The 23,891-nt window shown below is 55.0% G+C and overlaps 3 protein-coding genes across 4 annotated transcripts in view; 1 reads left to right on the forward strand and 2 right to left on the reverse strand.

Annotated features, from left to right (window-relative positions):
* Window positions 1–23,891, reverse strand: part of WDR93 (WD repeat domain 93) — a 289,540-nt gene that overhangs the window by 86,857 nt on the left and 178,792 nt on the right. The gene's annotated exons all lie outside the window — the stretch shown is intronic.
* Window positions 1,302–22,604, forward strand: KIF7 (kinesin family member 7). Its single transcript, XM_050797624.1, has 19 exons — window positions 1,302–1,404; window positions 3,511–3,862; window positions 6,532–6,732; window positions 7,105–7,498; window positions 7,699–8,218; window positions 8,753–8,869; window positions 9,427–9,654; window positions 10,465–10,601; window positions 11,043–11,158; window positions 11,328–11,480; window positions 14,081–14,283; window positions 16,630–16,827; window positions 17,239–17,364; window positions 17,509–17,685; window positions 18,792–19,007; window positions 20,021–20,227; window positions 20,937–21,135; window positions 21,418–21,564; window positions 21,783–22,604. The coding sequence occupies exons 2-19, from the start codon at window positions 3,535–3,537 to the stop codon at window positions 22,148–22,150; spliced, it is 4,035 nt and encodes a 1,344-aa protein (XP_050653581.1). The 5' UTR covers window positions 1,302–1,404; window positions 3,511–3,534; the 3' UTR covers window positions 22,151–22,604.
* TICRR (TOPBP1 interacting checkpoint and replication regulator) overlaps window positions 22,561–23,891 on the reverse strand; it is a 55,345-nt gene continuing 54,014 nt past the window's right edge. For both annotated transcript variants that reach the window (XM_050797715.1, XM_050797714.1), the window contains exon 22: window positions 22,561–23,586. In XM_050797715.1, coding sequence (XP_050653672.1) covers window positions 23,456–23,586 — 131 coding nt within the window. In that variant the 3' untranslated portion in view covers window positions 22,561–23,455. The remainder of the gene's footprint in view (window positions 23,587–23,891) is intronic.

Genomic DNA, 23,891 nt, shown 5'->3' on the forward strand with positions numbered 1-23,891 from the left:
CACCGGGGTTTCATGTGCTCTTTCCAATTGCTTGAGGTTTTAGTTTCTCCTTAATTGAATTATCTATTGGAGGAAATGGCACAGCTCCTGGCATCTGACAGATAGATGCTTGGTACCTGAATCATGGTCCTTTGTGATACATGAATCAGCTGGCCAGCCTTTCCTCTATGAAGCTTCGAGGATGTGGTTGTGGAGATTGTGGATGACTTCCCTATATCCACGCTGTCTCACACGGGTATTGCAAGCCAATCATGGTAGTTCCATCCCCTTGACAGCGAGTAGTTTGCGAGTGGACAGGCCTAAGCTGTGTGGTACATGGAATGGGAAGGAAATCAGCTCGGAGGGCTCTTGATCCAAAGGGCATGCCTCGCCACACACTGCTGTCTTCTTCCTCTGGACATTTTCTGTCTGAAGGTGATGCCAAAAAAAAAAAAAAAAAAAAAGTTAAAAAGGCCAGCTCCTTGGTAATGTTGCCACTGACTCAACCTGCCCAGGAGCCCTCATCCCTCTGGGTTTCACTGTTCCCCAAGATAACAAATGACCTTATCGTTCAAGCCACTTCAAATTGTGGTTTCTGTTACTGGAGGCTGAGGGTTTCCTAATATAGATTTATCTGAAGAGCCTGGCAATTTCTATAGCCTTTAATTATGTTGCCTGTCTATGCCAGGTAATCTTCTATATACATAATATCACTAGAAACGACACTGGAGTTTACTTTTTCTAATGGCATTTTAAGTGACAAATATGTTTTCAGATTTTAAAATTCACCCATTCACGGTGCTTCCAGTGCAAACAATGGATCAGAGGTCTCAGAGGTGAAGACAACAACCATCTCTTTGAGGCTGCCGGCTGCCGGGGACACCGCCAGATCACCTCTCCTGCCCCTCCTGGTGCCAAATTTCCCTTGACAATGAGTGGGAGATGGAACTCAATTTTAGAAATACTGAAATGTGAGAAAATGAGAGTCTCAGAAGTGAGAAAACTTTTTTAAACGTGGGGAGATGGAGGTTTCTGCTGGCTTTGTGAGTGGCGTGCAGGGGGCGTGGTTTGGGACTGGGAGTGGAAAACAGAGACGGGGGACGAAGGTGACTCGGGGCTGAGGACAGGATGGTCTGGAGTTCAGTTTGGAGACACATTCTAGAAAATAAGTCGATGCCATCATGAGGATGCTTCACACTCTCCAGGCCTGGGCCCTCCGCACGGGCCCCGCCCGCCCTGTCTGCGGGCCGACTCCGCGACGCCACCCGGCTCGCGCCTCCGCCCCCGAGAGCCCCGGCGGGCGGAGTTGCGGGTGAGCGGAGGGCTGGTTTGGGGGGCGGGGGTCCCGATGACGGCATCGGAGCGCGCCGCAGTGGGGATAGAAGCCTGACTGCCTGGCCCGGGACGGCGCTCGCACCCAGGCAGGTGAGTGTGGGCCGGAGAGCGGGTTAGGGGCGAGGACCGGGTGGGTGGAGGGAGGCGCGCGCTCCCTCCTCGCGCAGGCCTAGGCCTGGTGGCCCTGGGAGCCGGCACGCCCGGGAGACCTGAGCCGGCATGAGGAGCCCAGCACCCTTGCTCCCCAGCCTCCTGGAAGCTCTTCCTTGGACTGGCCGGCGCCCTCTTCCCGACATCTGGGGGCTGACGCCGGCATCCCCGGCCTGCAAGGAGGGGCGAGCGCCGAGGCCGCGTGAGTCGGGTCCCCATTTGTAATCACTTCTCCCAACTTTCCGGGAGTTCCGTCCCGCGCCCCGCCGCCTCCAGCCCCGGCTGCCCTACCCTGGCTCCGGATTGCGCCTGCGGGGATGTCAGAGCGCCCTCGGAGCGGTAGCGCTGTGCGGAGAGCAGGGGCGCGCGGTAGCCGGGACTGCACCGGGCTCGGAATGCTCACGCGGAGGAGGGGTGCGCGAAGGCCCCCACGGTGTTGCGAGTCAGAGTTCACCGCTGTGTGCCCAGGATCGGGCGCCCAATAGGGGCCGGGTGATTGAATTAATGAGAGGTTACTGTGCTGAGAGAGAGGTTAAAGGGTAAAGAATGAAGTGCCGGGGTGGCGGTGGGGGTGAAGAACGCTGTAGGAGGAGGGAGGGCGGGGAAAGTTCCTTGGATGAAGATTATCCATCAGTGTTTATTGGGCAGCGTGGGACCTTGTGCTGGGCGCTGGTGATGAAGTGCAAAGTGGACCCAGAGGGTCCCCGCCTTCCAGCTCCTGGTCTGGGAGGTGGGGGAGAGAAGCGGGTAGTAACCTGCAGTTGCACTAGAGTGGTCATGGGCGGGTGGAACAGCACTGGGGGTTGTGTGCGTGTCGTGGTGGGGTCACAGAGAAGGGGAGCTTCCGTGGCTCCCTGAAGAAGAAGAGGAAGAAGGTGCCTGCAGCCTTAGCTGGGAGGGATGAGGAGGCTTGGGTAACACCTAGCCGTTGCAGGCAGAGAGAGGCGGCAAGGAAAGGCCTGGGGTGTGGGAGGTGAGTAATCCAGGGAGGCAGGGCCTGATTTAAGCCTTGTCTTTTTTTTTTTTTTTTTTCCCCTTAATATTTTGAATTCCAAGGGCAGTGGAGAGCCTTTTTTTGGAGAGTTGAGGTTAGGCAGGGAGTGAAAGAATTGCATTTGCATTTTGAGAGATGCCCCTGAGGTGCAGTGGCTGATGCCTGTAATCACCGCACTTTGGGAGGATCCCTTGAGCCCAGGTGTTCAAGACCAGCCTGGACAACATAGCTAGACGGTCTCTACAAAATAATAATGATAATAATAATAATAAAAATTAGCCAGGTACGTGTCTGTGGTCCCAGCTACTTTGAAGGCTGAGGTGGGAGGATCACTTGAACCTGGGAAGTCTTGGCTGCAGTAAGCAGTGATCATGCCACTGTACTCCAGTCTGGGTGAAAGAGAGAGACCCTGTCTCAAGAAGAAAAAGAAAGCTGTCCCTGGCTACCCTACGGGAGGGGACAGGGAGACTGAGACCAGGGGAAGGCTGCTCAAAGTCATCCTGGCACAGTGTCAGTGGCCAGGACTAGGGCTTTGGCAACAGAATGGGAAGGAGCAGGTGAACTTGCGAGACATTTAGGAGATGGATTTGGCAGGATTTGGTGGTGAGAGCTTGGTCTTGAAGGATCTGTTGACTTTTTTGAAGAAGGTGGGGCAGGGGATGTGGGTGACTTGACAAAGACAGAGATTGTGGTAAACCCAGTGGGTGTTAGGGACAAGAGTTCCCTGGTGTGGTGTGGTGCTGTGTGTGTGCGTTATTCTAGGAGATTGGGCCATAGGGAAGAATGCAGCTGAAACACTGGAGTGCAGGAGTTAGGGCCTCATTTCGCCAGTGCTGGGAGCCATGACGTGTTACTTAGGGGGATTATATATGTTATGACCCTTGCAATTTTTGAGCACCAGGTTGGACACGGGGATGTTCTGAACTTTGACCACCCTCCCCTCAATCCCTCCAAGGTCAGGAGCTGCAGGGTCTGGCTCAAGTCCCCTGCAGGGTGAGTCTAGCTCCTGGAGTACAAGTGCTGATGGCCAGGGCTTCTTTCTCTCTCCACAGGGCCCAGAGCAGTCCTCCCTCAGCATGGGGCTGGAGGCCCAGAGGCTGCCAGGGCCTGAGGAGGCCCCAGTGCGGGTTGCCCTGCGAGTTCGACCACTGCTGCCCAAGGAACTGCTGCACGGGCATCAGAGCTGCCTGCAGGTGGAGCCAGGGCTTGGCCGCATCACCCTGGGCCGTGACCGACACTTTGGCTTCCACGTGGTGCTGGCCGAGGATGCCGGGCAGGAGGCCGTGTACCAGGCCTGTGTTCAGCCCCTCCTTGAGGCCTTCTTCGAGGGCTTCAATGCCACCGTCTTTGCCTATGGTCAGACGGGCTCAGGGAAGACGTACACCATGGGGGAGGCCAGTGTGGGTGAGTGACCCTGCTCAGGGCCTTTGCCCACTTTAAGGAGCCTTAGTTCCTTCCTGGATTTCTGCCCCTGTCCTCTTGCTGCCTGTCCCTGTGAAAGGTGGGGATGCTGGGGGAGGAAGAGTTGATTTCCTAGACAGAGATCTGTGGCCCAGGCTGGGACCAGCCATGTCTGTGGGGTAGGCAGGGCAGGAAGGAAGAGTCATTGGAGGTGAGTGGCCTTCTCACCTCCATAGAGATGGCACCATGCTGCCTGGCTCTGGGGACCTCAGCAGAGGAAGGGTACGGGAAGGTGGCATGTCTCTGGAGGTTGTCAGGCTGGCTAGGGAAGGTCAGGAATCTGTGTTCTAGCTGGAGCAGTTGGGAACGGGGGCCGTGTGTCCTGGAAGAGGCATGCTTTGGATGCTGCACAGCAGGGCTGCAAGGTGCTTCAGCCAGGCTCTGGAGCAGTTTCGAGAAAGATCCTTTGGGCCAACTGAAGGAAGTGTCCCGTTTTAAGTAACACAAGCTGCTTTCTCTCAGGTTACTGCCTTGCTCTGCTCCCTTCACTATAACAGAATACCATAGACTGGGTGGCTCCTCAACAGAAATGTATTCCTCACAGTTCTGGAGGCTGGAAAGTTTAAGATGAAGGCACCAGCAGATTGAAGGGCCTTCTTCCTCACAGACAGCCACCTTCTTTCTCTAAACTCACATGGTAGAACACGGAAGGGGTCACTCTCAGCTCTCTTTTACAAGGGAACTAATCCCATTTATGAGGGCTCTCCCCACCCACTTCCCAAAGGCCCCACTTCCATCATATTGGGGGTGAGGATTTCTGCATGAGAATTTTGGGGAGCATAAACAAATTCAGACCATAGCAGTTACAGAAACATACTTTGTCGTAAAAAAATTAGGAAAATACAGCAAAACACATGCACGAAATAAAAGGTACTTGATAATTGCCTTTCAGAAATCCCCTGCCCTGTTAGCATTCCAGTTTGTCTGGGAAAATTATTTTACTTTTCAAAAATGGGATTATATTATACACATTCTTTTGTGTCCTGTTTGATTTTCTTAACAATGCATCATTGGCCAGGCGTGGTGGCTCGCACCTGTAATCCCAGCACTTTGGGAGGTGGAGGCGGGTGGATCATCGGAGGTCAGGAGTTCGAGACCAGCCTAGCCAACATGGCAAAACCCCGTCTCTACTAAAAATACAAAAACTGAGCAGGGCACGGTGGCTCATGCCTGTAATTCTAGCACTTTGGGAGGCTGAAGCGGGTGGATCATGAGGTCAGGAGATCGAGACCATCCTGGCCAACATGGTGAAACCCCGTCTCTACTAAAATACAAAAAATTAGCTGGGCGTGGTGGTGCATGCCTATAGTCCCAGCTACTCAGGAGGCTGAGGCAGGAGAATCACTTGAACCTGGGAGACGGAGGTTGCAGTGAGCCGAGATCTCGCCACTGCACTCCAGCCTGGTGACAGAGCAAGACTCCATCGCAAAAACAAAACAAAACAAAAAAACTGGCCAGGCATGGTGGTGGGGGTCTGTAATCCCAGCTACTCAGGAGGCTGAGGCAGGAGAATTGCTTGAACCCAGGAGATAGAACTTGCAGTGAGCCAAGTTTGCTTCACTGCATTCCAGCCTGGGTGACAGAGCGAGACTCCATTTCAAAAACACAACAACAAAAAAATAATGTATCGTGAACATTTCTCTGTATCATTAAATATTCTTCAATCTAAATTTTTAGGCCAGGCACACAGGCTCACACTTGTAATCCCAGCACTTTGGGAGGCTGAGGTGGGAGGATTGCTTGGGCACAGGAGTTGGGAGACCAGCCTGGGTAACACAGCAAGACCCTGTTTCTTAAAAAAAAAAAAAAAAAAAAAACCAACTTTTTAATGGGCTACCTGGCATTTCATTGTGAATATAAAATAGTTGGTTGGGTACGGTGGCTCATGCCTGTAATCCCAGCACTTTGGGAGGCCGAGGCCAGCAGATCACAAGGTCAGGAGTTCAAGACCAGCCTGGCCAACATGGTGAAACACTGTCTCTACTAAAAATACAAAAATTAGCTGGGCATGGTGGCAGATGCCTGTTATCCCAGCTACTCAGGAGACTAAGGCAGGAGAATCTCTTGAAACCGGAAGGTGGAGATTGCAGTAAGCTGAGATCACGCCACTGCACTCCAACTTGGGCACCAAGAGCAAAACTCTGTCTCAAAAAAAAAGTTGATTTGGCCAGATCTCCTGTTTGATCTTCAAATGGACACTTAGGATGTTTGCATTTTTTGAAGTCATGAGGAAGAGTGCTGTTCTGAACTTCCTCTGATTTTTCCTTGGGATAAATTTAGGAGGCCCTTTAGATAACGGCATGGATTAGGAGTAATCAAGGCAAGGTTATTTGATAATCTGTTGAGGATGCAGTGAAGGGGATGCTTACATCATGAAAGGGGTTGATTGAATCAGGAGAGGTTGCTTCCAACTCTTAAATTTTATATTTCTGCCTGACCACACTGGAGCATGGCCTAGCTCAGGCCACCTGTCCCATCCTGGCCTTGGCCACTGTCTTCTCCATCCTAGAGCACCATCCTCCAGCTCTGGCAGGGGCCTGTGAGCTTGCGGGCCTGGGGGACTTGGGCCATGTTCAGCTGAAGTGGCAGGAGGCCCTGCGGTGTCTCCCCAGCCTCCCTCCTCGAGGATGAGCAGGGCATTGTCCCCAGGGCCATGGCCGAGGCCTTCAAGCTCATCGATGAGAATGACCTGCTTGACTGTCTGGTGCATGTGTCCTATCTGGAAGTGTACAAGGAGGAGTTCCGGGACCTGCTCGAGGTGGGCACTGCCAGCCGTGACATCCAGCTCCGGGAAGATGAGCATGGGAATGTTGGTGAGGAACTCCGGGGTCCTCCACTGATGGAGAGGGGTTTAGGGAGGCTTCACCTGCTTGGAGTGGGGTGCTTACCTGTCTGGGAATGGCAACTCCTCATGGAAAACCCAAGCCCTGGGAGGTTTTGCTTTAGCTTCCTGTCTCCAATGAGTTCAGTACTGCTTCTATACCCAGAGTGAGAGGCACTGAGGTGGGCCAGTGGGAAGCCGGAGCCCCTCAAGCCCGAACTAGGAAGGGCAGTACCCCGTGGGCGTGGGGAGGGAGCGGTGGGTCAGGAAGGGCAAGTTTGGGGCTAGTTCTGCTCTGCCTGCCCTCCTGGCTGGTCAGTCTGGCGGCCCCTGCCCTGGGGCTCATGGCCTTCTGTGCCCGCAGTGCTGTGCGGGGTGAAGGAGGTGGACGTGGAGGGCCTGGACGAGGTGCTGAGCCTCCTGGAGATGGGCAACGCGGCGCGGCACACGGGAGCCACGCACCTCAACCGCCTGTCTAGCCGCTCACACACGGTCTTCACTGTGACTCTGGAGCAGCGGGGGCGCGCCCCCAGCCGCCTGCCCCGCCCCGCCCAGGGCCAGCTGCTCGTCTCCAAGTTCCACTTCGTGGACCTGGCGGGCTCAGAGAGGGTGCTCAAGACGGGCAGCACCGGCGAGCGGCTCAAGGAGAGCATCCAGATCAACAGCAGCCTCCTGGCCCTGGGCAACGTCATCAGCGCCCTGGGGGACCCTCAGCGCCGGGGCAGCCACATCCCCTACCGGGACTCCAAGATCACCCGGTGAGCTGCCCCCTGGCTCCTGTGTGGCTTGGGGGCCGGGGAGGCGGGGAGTGTCACGCCACTGGGGGTGGAAGCCCAGGCACTCCCCAGGTCTCCTCCCACGGGGAGCCGTGCCAGGAGCCAGCCGGTCCCGGGTCTGGCCCGCGGGCCCTGGGCCTGGCGTGTCAGGGCCCCTGAGAGCCTCCCCCTCGCGCCCTCAGAATCCTCAAAGACTCGCTGGGTGGGAATGCCAAGACGGTGATGATCGCTTGCGTCAGCCCTTCCTCCTCCGACTTCGACGAGACCCTCAACACCCTCAACTACGCCAGCCGCGCCCAGAACATCCGCAACCGCGCCACGGTCAACTGGCGGCCCGAGGCCGAGCGGCCACCTGAAGAGGTGGCGAGCGGCGTGCGGGGGCCGCCACGGCACCGCTCCGAAACCCGCATCATCCACCGCGGCCGGCGTGCCCCGGGCCCAGCCACCGCCTCCGCTGGGGCAGCCATGCGCCTGGACGCCGAGTGCGCGCGCTACCGAGCCTGCACCGACGCGGCCTACAGCCTCCTGCGTGAGCTGCAGGCCGAGCCCGGGCTGCCCGGCGCCACCGCCCGCAAGGTGCGCGACTGGCTGTGCGTGGTAGAGGGTGAGCGCAGCGCCCTGAGCTCCGCCTCCGGGCCCGACAGCGGCATCGAGAGCGCCTCCGTCGAGGGCCAGGCGGCGCAGGGGGCCGGCGGGCGAAAGGTGACCAAGGGACAGGTTGTGGTTGTGGGCAGGGGGGAGTGGTGCAGAGGAAGGAAGAGGGTCTTCAGACAGCAGCTGTGCTCCTGCCTCCTGCCCGTTGGCAGGGCACATTAGGGATTCGGTCACTTCTGCTGATTACCGTGTTCACTTCCTTAACTTTACAGTGCCTCAGGTCTCCAGCTGTAAAATAGGGACAACCGTAGGACTTACTCCATCTCTTAGTGGGGATGTTGTAAGGGCTGAGGGTGTCACATGTGGCTAGCATGCTGTAGATGCAGTAAATTGTTCCTAATAATAGTGGTGATATTATTAATACAAATACGATGGATAATTACAAGAGATGACTCAAATGGCTTGCAGAGGGCACCCAGGCCAGCTGGGGTCTGGGGTGCCCTCCCCACCGGTGGGTCTGGAGTTCCCACTGCAGGCAGGGCTTGGAAGAGTAGGTTGGAAGCAGGGCTAGACAAGAAGAGGCCGGGTGTCCAGCTCGCCCTGTGAACCCCCGCCTCTGAAGCCCCTCTCCTTGCCCTGTAGGAGGATGAGGGGGCGCAGCAGCTGCGGACCCTGCAGAACCAGGTGGCGCGGCTGGAGGAGGAGAACCGAGACTTTCTGGCTGCGCTGGAGGACGCCATGGAGCAGTACAAACTGCAGGTGCGGCGCCCGCTTCACAGTGCAGGGAAGGCTCCCCAGAGGAGGGTGGAGGGAAGGCAGAGCTGAGTTTCTCAGGATGGGAGGGAGTTAGGGTGGGATACTGCGGGGTAGGGGTGTAGAGTTAGGAGATGCACATGAGCGAAAGTGTGGAGGTGAGCATCACAACAGCGCAGGTGGGTGTGCAGGACCGCCAGGCAGGGCAGCTTTGCTGGGTGGTGTGAGCTTGGACGAAAGAGGGGACTGCAGGGGCAGCAGCGGGGGACCTTGGAGCCTGGCGTAACCAGGTCAGCATTGCTCCTCGCGCCCTCTGGTGGTGGAGGTTGGAGGTGGCGGTCTGGCAGGATAGGATTGTGATGGGACCTGAGGGGTGAGTTTGAGTCTGAACTCCTACGGAGTTGTTGGGGTCGGGGGAGGAGGAAAGGAAGGAGAGGAGTATTTGACCCTCCTCAGTTTTAGCCCAGAGATGGTAGAGTGGCCTCAGACCTCTTCCTCAGTTTCCTACACTCCTGCCTGTTGGGGCATTCATGCCCCCTTGGCACCTGGACCATGTCTTGCAGAGCGACCGGCTGCGTGAGCAGCAAGAGGAGATGGTGGAACTGCGGCTGCGGTTAGAGCTAGTGCGGCCTGGCTGGGGGTGCCCGGGGCTCCTGAATGGCCTGCCTCCCAGGTCCTTTGTGCCTCGACCTCATACAGCCCCCCTGGGGGGTGCCCACGACCATGTGCTGGGCATGGTGCCCCCTGTGTGCTTCCCTGGAGATGAAGTTGGCTCTGAGCAGAGGGGAGAGGTGAGAAGAGGGCGAGGCTGGGTGTCAGTGGGCCCAGCTGGACTGGTCAAGCTCGGGGCAGGGGAAGGGGGCACTGGGGCATGTGTCCCCCACTCATGTTTTCATGGGACTGGCTGTGAGATGCGAGAGGCTGCTTTCAGGTGTCCCCAGAGGAAGAGCCAAGATTTGAATGACTCTGGGCCTCTCAGAAGGGTCCAGTGGCATCGGGCATCCCTGGGGTAGCTGAAGATCACTTGGAATGAGGAGGGGTTACAGAGGGGGTTCTGGCTTCCGGCACCAGGTGGAAACCTTGCACACTTCTGCAGACAGAGAGCTCATCACCTTTCAGACCACCTGCTCTGTCTTTGGATGGCTCTCTTTGCAAGTTCACTTTTCCATGTGGCGAACCTTATTTGGACAAAGGTTACTCCTGCTCTGCCTGAAAGTTCTGGGTCTTCTGGGGCTTTTAGGCCTGGATCATCTCAGCTCTCAAAGCTGGGGGTTGGCAGAAGTCTCGTGTTCCCCCATCACTCTGGCAGGGAATTGTTGGTGAGATAGGACTTGGGTGCAGATGACCTGTATGCAAGGTAGAAAGGGCAGATTGTCACCTGAGGAGTACCAGGTATCATGGGCGCCAAAGCAGGCGGGAGGGGAGGGGAGGGAGGAAGCTCTCACCCCAGCTTGAGATTCAAAAGGCTGCCAGAGGGGTCATTTGGGCTGGATCATGAAGGTAAGGCAGGGCTTGAGGAGGCAGAGATGTGAGGAGGGCAGGCAAGGCGGGGTATACGGCAGGGACGATGACTTGGAATGGGAAATGGCTTACTCCCCTAGCAGGTGACAAATGGCAGGGAGGCTGGAGTTGAGTTGCTGACTGAGGTGAACAGGCTGGGAAGTGGCTCTTCAGCTGCTTCGGAGGAGGAAGAGGAGGAGGAGGAGGAGCTGCCCAGGCGGACCTTACACCTACGCAGGTGAGTGGGACCCATTGCCCCCACCTGACAAGGGGCTGATCAGGGCCCAGGGCTAGGCAGGCTGGGGGTCCCACCATCTCCTCTCCTGACAGCAGTGGGAAAGCCTCTGGGTCCTAGGGTGCCCTCATGTTGCCCTGGCCAGCCCTTGGGGGAGAGCAGTGGGCTCTGAGCCGAAAGGTCTCACCGGAGTGAGTGTGATACAGGGTGTGCCCAGGCCTCCTGACTTCAGCCTCCAGGATGGCCTTCTGTGCCCCCCAGCTGCCCTGTACCTCCTAAAACTCTGCCCCTAGACTCCTGATTCTGCCAGACTCACATCCTGGGTTTATATCGACCCTGGGAGATGGAAGACCTGGTGGCCTCTCTTCCTCCCTCCAGGCCTGGGGGTGGCTAGGCTGGGGCAGGGGTTGGGGAGGAGCACGGCCTTCTTCTTCTGTCCTCCAGAAATGGGATCAGCAACTGCAGCCAGAGGGCGGGGGCCCTCCCAGGGAGTCTGCCAGAGAGGAAGGGCCCAGAGCTTTGCCTTGAAGAGTTGGATGCAGCCATCCCAGGGTCCAGAGGTAAGCTGGGTGGGGTGCACAGAGGGCCTCCTCCCCATTCCCCCTCCACAGTCCTGGGCCAGCCACCTTGGGACAGTCCACCCACCCTCCCTGGCAGCCCCTGCCCTCCACTCCTCTGTCTCCCCCATTGTCAGTTGGGGCAGCGACCTTGACAGGCTGCCTGTTGCAGCAGTTGGTGGGAGCAAGGCCCGGGTTCAGGCCCGCCAGGTCCCCTCTGCCACCGCCTCAGAGTGGCGGCTGGCCCAGGCCCAGCAGAAGATCCGGGAGCTGGCTATCAACATCCGCATGAAGGAGGAGCTCATTGGCGAGCTGGTCCGCACAGGTGAGGGGTGGGCCTCAGGTGGGCCTCCCACCCGAGGGGGACTTCTCATCGTTACTTCTGCACTGTTCTAGAGGGATTTCAACAATGAGGTGGTTAGGAGCGGGGGCCGGATGGCCTAGGTTTGATACTCAGCCCAGCCTCTTCCAGCTGTGTGACCCTGAACAAGTAGCATAACCCCTCCATGCCTCAGTTTTTTCATCTCTAAAATGGGGATAGTCATTGTACCTATTGAATAGGGGTGTTGTGAGGGTAAAGGGAGTTAATTCAGGTGAAGTGCTTAGAATAGCTCTTAGTAAGCAGTACTTCTTTTTTTCTTTTTCTTTTTTTTTTCTTGTTTTGAGACAGAGTTTCGCTCTGGTCACCCAGGCTGGAGTGCAATGGTGCGATCCCGGCTCACTGCAACCTCTGCCTCCCAGGTTCAAGCGATTCTCCTGCCTCAGCCTCCTGAGTAGCTGGGATTACAGGCGCCCACTGCCACACCCAGCTAATTTTTTTATTTTTTATTTATTTTTAGTTGAGATGGGGTTTTACCATGTTGGCCAGGCTGGTCTTGAACTCCTGACCTCCCAAAGTGCTGGGATTACAGGCATGAGCCACTACACCCAGCACTTCTTCTTTATCAAGTGGCTGCAATGTTTCAGCCATTGTGCTGGGCAAAGTATCTCTCAGTCCTGGGGAGCACACAGTGAGTGTCATGGAGGACTGAGTGTCTCCAAATTGTGTTATGTCTATTACTGGTGATATGAGCGAAGGAGGGGACAGGGGGTAATTTTAGGTGGTGGCCAGTTGAGCGTTTTTATTTTAATAGTTAATGAATTTGTTACCAAATTCATCATAAATATTTTCAACCAGACATGAGACGAGTACTGTGGGTCCCATATACCCACCCTCCAGACTTAGTAGTTACCAAGATTTTTCCACATTTGTTTTACCTCTCCCTTTTTCCTTGCTGAATATTTTGAAGGACATGCCAGACTTCATGTCCTTTCTTCCCTATACCTCCCAGTGTGCTGCTTTAAAAATATGAACTTTTTTTTTTAACCTAACTGTAATAACATCAGCACACCTAATGAAACTAATGTCCCTTTTTTTTTTTTTTCTGAGACGGAGTCTCACTCTGTCGCCAAGCTGGAGTGCAGTGGCATGTCTTGGCTCACTTGCAACCTCTGCCTCCCGAGTTTAAGTGATTCTCCTGCCTCAGCCTCCTGAGTAGCTGGGACTACAGGTGTGTGCCAACACAACCAGCTAATTTTTGTATTTTTAGTAGAGATGGGGTTTTATCATGTTGGCCAGGATGGTCTCAATCTCTTGACCTCGTGATCCACCCACCTCAGCCTCCCAAAGTGCTGGGATTACAGGCATGAGCCACCACGCCTGGCACTAATGTCCTCTTAATGACCAGAGCATAAGCACATTCTCTCCATTATCAGCAGTGTCTGTTTATAGCTGGATTGCTTGAATCAGGCTCCAAACTTGTTCCACATACACATCATACCATCATCACTTGGTGTCTATGTGGGACTGGTTCAGGACCCCGTGAATGCCAAAATCTGTGGATGCTCAAAAAGGGTTTAGTAAATAATATGGTATAGTATTTACAGTAACTGACCCACATCTTCCTTTAAATCACTTTAAAGGAAGTGATTTAAATCATCTCTAGATTTTGTATAATACCTAATACAATGTAAAAGCTGTGTAAATAGTTGTTATACTGTATTGTTTAGGGAATGATGACAAGAAAAATCTATACATGGTCAGTACAGATGCAGCCATTTATTTAGAAAAATATAATTTCCAACCATGGTTGGTTGAACCCATGGATGTGGAACCCACAGATGCAGAGGGCCAACTATATTTGTTTCTGAGGTCTCTGACGTCTCCCTTCTCTCAGTCATCCTGTGAAATGTCCCAAACCCCACGTTTGGGGTTTGTCTGTTCGCTTTTTTTGTGCTGTAATTTAGCTCATTCTTTTGTCCTCCAGATTTCCTGGAAATGAAAGTTAGTTCTAGAGGCTTAATTATATACAGGTTCAGCTTATATATTTATTTTAGAATGCATTTGGTAAAAATAAAACTAATTAATTTGTAATTTCCTTGGGTCGCTGCAGTGGATGAGGCTCATTTAAAAGGTGAGTTGAGGCTGGGCGCGGTGGCTCACGCCTGTAATCCCAGGACTTTGGGAGGCCAAGGCGGGTGGATCACCTGCAGTCAGGAGTTCGAGACCAGCCTGGCCGACATGGTGAAACCCCATCTCTACTAAGAATACAAAATTAGCCAGGTGTGGTGGCACGTGCCTGTAATCCCAACTACTTGGGAGACTGAGGCAGCAGAATCACTGGAATCCAGGAGGTGGAGGTTACAGTGAGCCGAGATTGCACCATTGCACTCCAGCCTGGGCAAAAAGAGCAAAACTCTGTCTCAATAAATAAATAAGAGTTGATTTGAAGAAAAATATTAAGTAAACCGTGGTACTGGTGGTACAAAGGCTTGGTGAAACCCACGCAGATGTCCAAGGGCTGGGAAACCTCCCAGGGGGACAAACAGCTTGCCCTCTTGGTGGAGCAGGGCTGCCTGTGCTGACACAGTCCTGCTTTCTTCCAGGAAAGGCAGCTCAGGCCCTGAACCGCCAGCACAGCCAGCGTATCCGGGAGCTGGAGCAGGAGGCAGAGCGGGTGCGGGCTGAGCTGAGCGAAGGCCAGAGGCAGCTGCGGGAGCTCGAGGGCAAGGAGCCCCAGGATGCTGGCGAGCGGTCTCGGCTCCAGGAGTTCCGCAGGAGGGTTGCTGCGGCCCAGAGCCAGGTGCAGGTCAGTCTCAGGGCCTCAGGATGGGCTGCTGGGGTGACTCCTGCCTCCTAGGCTGCCATCCTTGGGACCAGGACATGTGGGCTCTGAGGTCCAAGTTCACTGTGGAACCTTGTGCTCCAGCCCTGGCCCCCCAGGGTGAGTCTGGTATCGTGTAGAAGCCGGAGGTCTGCCCGGCTTTACACATAGTAGAGGCAGGGGGGCAGGTCCTGCCTGAAGACTACCTGGGAGACCAACGAGAGGGTGAAAGGTGGGCATCTAAAGAAACCTACCCTGTAGCATGCAGTTCTCTGTCCCCCAGTCCCCCTTCCAGCTCTCCATTCGCTTAACCCTCCATCCCATACTCCCTTGTCTGTCTACCCGTTGGTCCATGTGTCCGTCAAATCCATGCATCGGTTTAGTCTTTCTCTGAGACAGAGTCTCACTCTGTTGCCCAGGCTGGAATACAGGGCCACCATCCTGGCTCACGGCAACCTCCGCCTCCTGGGTTCAAGTGATTCTCCTGTCTCAGCCTCCTGAGTAGCTGGGATTACAGGCATGCGCCACCATGCCCAGCTGATGTTGTATTTTTAGTAGAGATGGGGTTTCACCATGTTAGCCAGACTGGTCTTGAACTCCTGATGTCAGGTGATCTGCCCACCTGGGCCTCCCAAAGTGCTGGGATTATAGGTATGAGCCACCGCGCCTAGCTGATTTAGCCTTTTATCAGTGGATTGACCACCTGTCCATTTATCTGCAGGTATATCCACCCTTTCCATCCCCTTTCGTTAATTCATGCATTCTCTGTCTGTTTTAGTTTGCTACGGCTGCCATAGCAAAATTCCATAGACTAGGGGGATTTAGACAACAGAAGTTTACTTTCTCCCAGCTCTGGAGGCTGTCAGTCCGAGATCAAGGTGTCCACAGGTCTGGTTTCCCCTGAGGCCTCACTCCTTGGCGTGCAGACGGCCACCTCCTGGCTGTGTCTTTACATGGCCTTTCCCCTGCCTGCTTGCAGCCCTGGTATCTCTTCCTCTTCTCATGAGGACCCTGGTCATATTGGATTAGGGCCCACTCTAATGTCCTCATTTAAACTAATCGCCTCTCTAAAGACCTTCTTTCCAAACATAGTCATTTTCTGAGGTGCTGGGGGTTAGGGCTTTCATATAGGAATTTTGGGGAAACACAATGCAGCCCATAATGGTCTCCATCCTTTTTTTTTTTTGAGACCAAGTCTCACTCTATTGCCCAGGCTGGAATACAGTGGTGCAATCTCAGCTTACTGCAACCTCCGCCTCCTGGATTCAAGCGATCCTCGTGCTTCAGACTCCTGAGTAGCTGAGACTACAGGCGGGTGCCACCACACCTGGCTAATTTTTGTATTTTCTTTTTTTTAGTAGAGACAGTGTTTCACCATGTTGGCCAGGCTCGTCTTGAACTCCTGACCTCAGGTGATCCACTTGTCTTGGCCTCCCAAAAGTTCTGGGATAGACTGTGCCTGGTCTATCCTATTTTTTTTACCTTCATATGATCTCGCCCACCTAGCCATCTGTCTCTCCCATCCTTCCATCCGTCCATCCTTGCAGGTGCCCACCCATCATTCATTCCTTATTTTCTCAGTTCAAATGTCCAAGAGACAATATCATGGAGTGGTTGAGAGCGTGGGCTCTGCAGCCTGACTGCTCAGGTTTGAATCCCAGTTATACCACTTACTAGCTATGTGTCCTTGGTCAAGTTTCCTAACCTCGCTGCCTCAGTTTTCTAATCTGTAAAATAGGGATAATCATAATTACACTTTTTGTAGGCTCATTAGGATCATTTAATATACACAGAGCTCTTAGTATGGTGCCTGGTGCATGGTGAATGTCATAGTATTTACCATTATTAGTATTCTGTTATTATTATTATTTTTTGAGTCAGAGTCTCGCTGTGTCGCCCAGGCTGGAGTGCAGTGGCATGATCTCAGCTCACTGCAACCTCTGCCTCCCAGGTTAAAGTGATTCTCCTGTCTCAGCCTCCTGAGTAGCTGGGATTAGAGGCTCCCACCACCACGCCCAGCTAATTTTTGTATTTTTAGTAGAGACGGGGTTTCACTATGTTGGCCAGGTTGGTCTCAAACTCCTGACCTCAAGTAATCCACCTGCCTCAGCCTCCCAAAGTGCTGGGATTACAGACATGAGCCACCACACCCAGCCTTTGTTGTTATTATTGGTCTATCACCCACCTATCCGTTTGCCCTTTATCTGTCCCTCTGTCCATTTATGAGTCCTTTGGTCCTGCCTGCCCTTGTTGAGTGCCCAGCTCAACAAGCACTATGGCAGGCTCGCAGTAGCCCCGTGCATGGCCTAGTGAAGACTGTGTGGGTCCCAGGTGCTGAAGGAAAAGAAGCAGGCTACGGAGCGGCTGGTGTCACTGTCGGCCCAGAGTGAGAAGCGACTGCAGGAGCTCGAGCGGAACGTGCAGCTCATGCGGCAGCAGCAGGGACAACTGCAGAGGCGGCTTCGCGAGGAGACGGAGCAGAAGCGGCGCCTGGAGGCAGAGATGAGCAAGCGGCAGCACCGCGTCAAGGTCAGGCTCACGGCAGGGCGGGGACCCTCTGTCCAGGCCAGTAGGCTGAGCTGGCGGCCCAGCCAGGGGAGCCCAGGTAGTTTGCCACCCACAGCTACGTGACCTTAGAAAGCAGGTCACTTAGCCTGAGTCTGTTTTTTCATCTGAAAGTGCGGAGTGTTACGGGAAACTCAAGGCCAGGGTGAGACTTCAGTGAGATGAAGTATATGAGGTGACTGGCACGGGCTTATTTCTAAGTGTTTGCGTCTATTTGCCAGTCTCCAGGGAGACTTGTGTGGGATGGGTCTGGGGGATGCTTCACAGGGCCGTCTTGGGAGTGGGCAGGCACTCCTGGGGGCTTTGGGATCGGTGGCAGGCTCTGGTAAGATGCTGGCACCATAAACAGCCCTGCCCACTGAGCTCCTCACCCAGGAGCTGGAGCTGAAGCATGAGCAGCAGCAGAAGATCCTGAAGATTAAGACGGAAGAGATCGCGGCGTTTCAGAGGAAGAGGCGCAGTGGCAGCAACGGCTCTGTGGTCAGCCTGGAGCAGCAGCAGGTGGGGCCAGGCTGCGTCCGCACCCCGGGCTCCCCTGGGGGCTGGCTGGTGGGTGAACCTTTCTCCCCAGTGAACCTTGAGTGGCGGCTGACAAAGCCAGAGGTGGGCCCTGAGTTCCCTCCCTCCCTCGCTGCTTTTCCTTAGAAGATTGAGGAGCAGAAGAAATGGCTGGACCAGGAGATGGAGAAGGTGCTACAGCAGCGGCGGGCACTGGAGGAGCTTGGGGAGGAGCTCCACAAGCGAGAGGCCATCCTGGCCAAGAAGGAGGCCCTGATGCAGGAGAAGACAGGGCTGGAAAGCAAGCGCCTGAGGTCCAGCCAGGTGAGGCCCTGCCAGGAGAGATCCTGCCAGGTGAGGTCCAGTGAAGTGAGGTCCAGCCAGGACAGATCTTGCCAGGTGAGTTCCTGCCAAGTAAGTTTCTGCCAGGTGAGGTCTAGCAAAGTGAGGTCCCTCCAAGTGATAAACCTGCCAGGTGAAGTCCTGCCAGGCGAGGTCTAGACAGGCGAGGTTCTTCTAGGTGGTATCTCTGCCAGGTAAGTTCCAGACAGAGGAAGCTCTGTCCTGCTGGGTTCTGTCCTGTGCCTCCCCATGAGCCGTAGGGCTTCAGGATATTTATGACACGGTTACAGATGTATGCGTAGAAGAACCTCTTTTAAGTGTCCCTCCTCCAGTTCATTTCACTCATTAACCCCCTACTCAGGGCCTGTGCAGGAAGAATGAGGAGGTACAGGTATTGGAAGGTGGTATAACCAAGTAGAAAGAGACTTCTTCGCCTGGCATCATTACTCCATCTAGAATAGGAAGGTCAGCTTCTGAGCCGCAGCATCCTCTTCTGTCAGATGGGATCATAACGTTACCATGACGGCTGCAGGGGGATGGCAGTCACTGATGCAGGGCCTGTTCCAGTACAGGGGCCTGGGCCAGACGCCCGATGTCCCAGGCCTGCAGAGGCCAGGAGCCTTGCTCCTGCCAGCACGCATCTCTCTGATGTCCAGGAGGATCCAGGGTGCTACTGGATGATCCATAACTTCCCTCGGCCAGGAGAGCCCTCACTTCCTCCTGCATCTGGCTCCCAGAAAAGCCTTTGGGGCTTGGCCAATTCCTATCACTGTCCAGTCCGGTCATCTCAGTGACAGGTCATTCCTCCCACCCTTACCCATTGCCCCTTCTTGCCAGGAGGGCCACGTCCCTCTGGTCCTTATCCTCCTCTCGCCATCTCTGAGTGCCACTCTGCGAATGCTCTGGTCCCTTTAGCCCCACCTCCTGGAGCTTCTGTGAACTAAGTCTGGTCTCCCTGCTGAGCAGAACATTTGGAGTGTTGGTTTCTTGAGGGAAGGACCCAGCTCCTCCTCAGCATCCGGCCCTTTCTGTCACCCTGTGAGGACAGTGCCTGTTCCTTCTCTAATCCCTGGCGATTCTGCCCCCAGGCCCTCAATGAGGATATCGTGCGAGTGTCCAGCCGGCTGGAGCACCTGGAGAAGGAACTGTCCGAGAAGAACGGGCAGCTGCGGCAGGGCAGCGCACAGAGCCAGCAGCAGATCCGCAGGGAGATCGACAGCCTGCGCCAGGAGAAGGACTCGCTGCTCAAGCAGCGCCTGGAGATCGACAGCAAGCTGAGGCAGGGGAGCCTGCTGTCCCCCGAGGTACCCTGCGGCCCCCTGGCTCAGCTCCTCAGCCTCTGCCCCTGGCTTCTATCATCTGCCTGTCTGCTCTCCTCAGCCCCTGCTCCAGCCCTCTGCGGGTGCTGGGCCTTGCTGTGAGTGGACCCAAGTTTGCACTGTTAGGTGGAGGTGGGGGCTGGGGAGGGCTGGCCTGGCCCTTCTGCCCCTGCTTTGGCCTCATTGGCTGGAACACAGGGGCCAGGCTGTGATGATCCCTCAGCTCCCTTCTGGCTGGAGCCCCGACTCCTGTGCTGCATTCGAGTACCTGCCCGCACGTCTTGGCTTTGTGTGTGGATAGAGTGTCAGGAGCATACTCAGTGCACCTCATGCCCACACATCTGTGTTCCCTGAGCAGAGAGAAGGCCTATGTGACTACAGTCATGTGCTGTGTGACATTTTGGTGAAGAACAGACAGCTAATACAATGGTGCTCCCAGAAAATTATAATACTGCATTTTTACTGTGCATTTTCTATGTTTAGATACACAAATACTCACCACGGTTAACAACTGCCTACAGTATTCAGTACAGTCACATGCTCTCCAGGCTTGTGGCCTAGGTGTGTGGTGGGCTATACCATCTAGGTTTGTGTGAGTACATTCTGATGTTTGCATGATGTCGAAAACACCTAATGATGCATTTCTTAGAATGTATCCCCATCTGTAGAAGCTTACCCAGCAGACACCGTGGTGCCTCCGTGGCTGTCCCAACCATGCCTTTTGTTTGGTTAGGGTGCTCCGAGCTTCCTGAATGTAGATCATTCACAGGGGCTTGCAGTTGAGCAGGCTGCCTCTGAGCAGTGGCCCCAGCTGACCCTGGGGTCGGGGCTGTGACAGTGAGCAGGGGGCACCTCTCTCGATGCGCTGACTCTGCCCTTGGGACGAGGGGACCCTTAAGGCCCAGTTGTGGCTACGTGTTGGCTGTTGCGTGTCTGCCCAGGACTTCAGCGTTCAGGCAGTGGGTGCTGTTCCTCCATGCATGCCCCTGTCCCTGCAGGAGGAGCGGACGCTGTTCCAGTTGGATGAGGCCATCGAGGCCCTGGATGCCGCCATTGAGTATAAGAATGAGGCCATCACATGCCGCCAGCGGGTGCTTCGGGCCTCAGCCTCATTGCTGTCCCAGTGCGAGATGAACCTCATGGCCAAGCTCAGCTACCTCTCATCCTCAGAGACCAGAGCCCTCCTCTGCAAGTATTTTGACAAGGTGGGCCACCAGCCTATGGCCCCCACCTCCTCCTCCTGCAGCATGGTGGGGAGGTGTCCCTATGGCAGCTGCTCCAGCGGATATCCCGTTTCCTCCCAGACCGGGGGACAGAATCAGGACCAACTCATCTCCAGGGCCGCCTGACTTTAAAGCCCATTTTATTTGTGAAACACCCAGTTTCCTACCCTGCCACTTCTGCTTTGATTGGCTCACCTCAGGGTAGTCCATGGCCACAATAGTGGCTCTCAGTAGGGGATGTTTTTGCCCTTTGGTGACATTCGGCCATGGCTGGAGATACTTTTGGTTGTCATAGTGGTGGGGGTGGAGGCCAGGGATGTTACTAAACATCCTGTAACACACAGGACAGGCCCCCACAACCAAGAATTATCTGGTCCCAGATGTCCATAGTGCTGAGGTTGGTCTAGATGAAATCCCACAGCTTGAGGCTCTGCCAGCTCCATGGTGTGTGGTTAGGAAAGGGTTGGTGGCAAGAGACAGCAGATAAGGTGAGAGCCAGCTCTGATCGTTGGAAGATAACTAGAGCACTGTTGAGAAGGTGTCTGAGGCTAAGTCTTGGTTCAGCAGGGAAGACCTTGGTGATTTCTTAGTGCTGTGGTGGCAAGTGTGCCAACACTGTGTCTGTGGTTGAGGATTAGCCAGATGAAGAGGGGTCATGGTGGGGGCTGAGCCTGGCTGGGTCTTGGAACAGGTGGTGACGCTCCGAGAGGAGCAGCACCAGCAGCAGATTGCCTTCTCGGAACTGGAGATGCAGCTGGAGGAGCAGCAGAGGCTGGTGTACTGGCTGGAGGTGGCCCTGGAGCGGCAGCGCCTGGAGATGGACCGCCAGCTGACCCTGCAGCAGAAGGAGCACGAGCAGAACATGCAGCTGCTCCTGCAGCAGAGTCGAGGTGAGCAGCCCCAGCCCACCACTCACAGCCCCGGCCCAAGGCTCACAACTCCGCCCCCTCCATCCCCACCTCTCCCACTGGCCCCCGTCCTCCTGCGCCCCCCCCCCGCCCCCTCCTTCCCTTCCACTCGCCCCCAGTCTCCCCCGGCCCCTGCCGCTCACAGCCACCCCCACAGCCCTGGTGGCCAGGCCCCCACCCCACGCACAGCCCCCGCCCCCACAGCCCTGGCTGCCTACCCACCTGCAGGCCCTCAGCACCCTCTCCTCGGCCCTTCCACTCTAGACCACCTCAGTGAAGGGTTAGCAGACAGCAGGAGGCAGTATGAGGCCCGGATTCAAGCTCTGGAGAAGGATCTGGGCCGCTACATGTGGATAAACCAGGAACTGAAACAGAAACTCGGCGGTGTGAACACTGTAGGCCACAGCAGGGGTAATTCCTCCTCGTCGCCATCACTGAGCCCTGCCCCACTGCGCTCTGAAGTCAGGCCTGTCCCCTTTCTTTGGGGAAAGCTTAGAGACCACTCTCCCTTGGGCCTTTATTGGCTCAATTCACAGGTTGCTTATTGTGCTGGGGCACTTGGGAGCTAGGGCTTTGGGAAGGTGCTGCCACCTCTGTTTCTGATGAGGACACGTTATTCTCCATGACAGGTGGGGAGAAGAGGAGCCTGTGCTCGGAGGGCAGACAGGCTCCTGGAAATGAAGATGAGCTCCACCCGGCACCCGAGCTTCTCTGGCTGTATCCCCTCACTGAGGGGGCCCCCCGCACCCGGGAGGAGACGCGGGACTTGGTCCACGCTCCCTTACCCTTGACCTGGAAACGCTCGAGCCTGTGTGGCGAGGAGCAGGGATCCCCCGAGGAACTGAGGCAGCGGGAGGCGGCTGAGCCCCTGGTGGGGCGGGTGCTTCCTGTGGGTGAGGCAGGCCTGCCCTGGAACTTTGGGCCTTTGTCCAAGCCCCGGCGGGAACTGCGACGAGCCAGCCCGGGGATGATTGATGTCCGGAAAAACCCCCTGTAAGCCCTCGGGGCAGACCCTGCCTTGGAGGGAGACCTGATCCTGCTGAAAGGGGCAGCTGCCTGTTTTGCTTCTGTGAAGAACAGTCCTTACTGCACACCCTAAATCCAGGCCCTCATCTCTACACTCGTTGGGATCAACAAATTTGGGTCATGGCCCAAAAGAACTGGACCCTCATTATAAAAAATATGCAAATTCCCACCACTTACTTCCTTAAAGCTGTGGTACCCAATTGCCGCCTGCCTTGTGTCTTGCTCGAGTCTCAGGACAATTCTGGTTTCAGGCGTAAATGGATGTGCTTGTAGTTCTGTGGTTTGGCCAAGAATCATCATGAAAGGGTCGGTGGCAACCAGGTTGTGGTTTAAATGGTCTTATGTATATAGGGGAAACTGGGAGACGCAGCACATTTTTAGGATCTTAAAAAAACATTTAATAAAATCTCTGAAGGGAGAAATGGGAAGTTTTCACTTAGAGTTTGATTTACAAGACAATAGGAGGAATCAGATTTGGGAACACAATAGGCTTGAATGCTTTCTGGAGACAGAGTTCAGAGTCAGCCAGACCCCTGGCCAGGACCCGGCAGCAGGCTGGTCCAGCGGGTCTGTGGGGCACTCTCGGTGGAAATGGCGAGCCAGGTGATGGTCTCCCCAGGAGTGGGAAATGGGCGAGGCCTGTGCCATGAACTGGCTGACTCTTGGACAGTCCTTGAAATGTGGCTGCTCCAGAAGCCACTCGAGCTGGACCAAGGTCACAGTTAACCTCAGGCCCAACATTAAACGTAAACGTACTGAGTGCTCAGTCACTAGAGATGATTTTATTGTTACACAGGGAAGGCAAAAAACAGCTTCTGCTGCCCAATACACTCTTCAGTTTCACATATATGGCTTCACAGTTTACAAAGCGCTGCCTGTGTTGCAGCAGCTCGGCCTTATAGCAGCTCAAGGGACCCCAGGGAGGGCTCCTTTCTCCATTTGCATAAATGAGGCAGAGTGGCCCCCTGACTTGCCAAGGCCATGGTTGGGGTGGGGCTGGAATGAGATTCCTTGTCTGGCTTCCTGACTCCCAGGCTGCCTGAGTTATAGCACCAACTACATTGCCATCCACCTCTCCTCCTGCAACTTCCCCAACAAGGGGCAGGGCCAGGAGATGGATTGGATCCATGAGGGGAATTAGAAAACCCTAAGGCATTCTAATGGCAATCTGAACACTGACCATGGCAAAAGAGGCTTGGGACCAGGCTTCCAACTTCTTTATACCCATAGGGTCCTGGCTGACTCCTTCATCTTTTGGGCTCAGTAGTGTTTGTGGCTATAAGTCCTCCAGCCAGGTTCCCATGAGCTTCTTCCGTGTGTAAGTTCTGCTGATGGGGCGCCTCCTGAAGAATGCGCGACTGAAAGGAGAGTCTTCTACAGTGGAGGGAAGCACATCCACATCCTCATCTAGAAGAAGGTAGAAAGGCTTAGCAGGCAGGAGTCACTGAGGACCGAATCAAAAAAATGGGCTTAAATTGCAGAGGGTTACACACAAAAACAGACTTTAAGAAAATCAGCACTGCTTGGAGGTTCGCTCGTCCTGCAGAAATGGTACCTACACTTTTTAGAAGGCTCCTGCCTTTAACAGCTATGCACTGTGCTGGCAGCAAGAAGCAGCTCTGAAAATGCAAAGTACCTGTGGTTTGAATTCCCTCAGGTTAATATTCTGTACATTCTTTCTAGGTCTCAGATCTCTGGGGTTATGCTGTTTT

Source organism: Macaca thibetana, chromosome 7, assembly GCF_024542745.1.
Source record: "Macaca thibetana thibetana isolate TM-01 chromosome 7, ASM2454274v1, whole genome shotgun sequence".
Lineage (NCBI taxonomy): Eukaryota > Metazoa > Chordata > Mammalia > Primates > Cercopithecidae > Macaca > Macaca thibetana.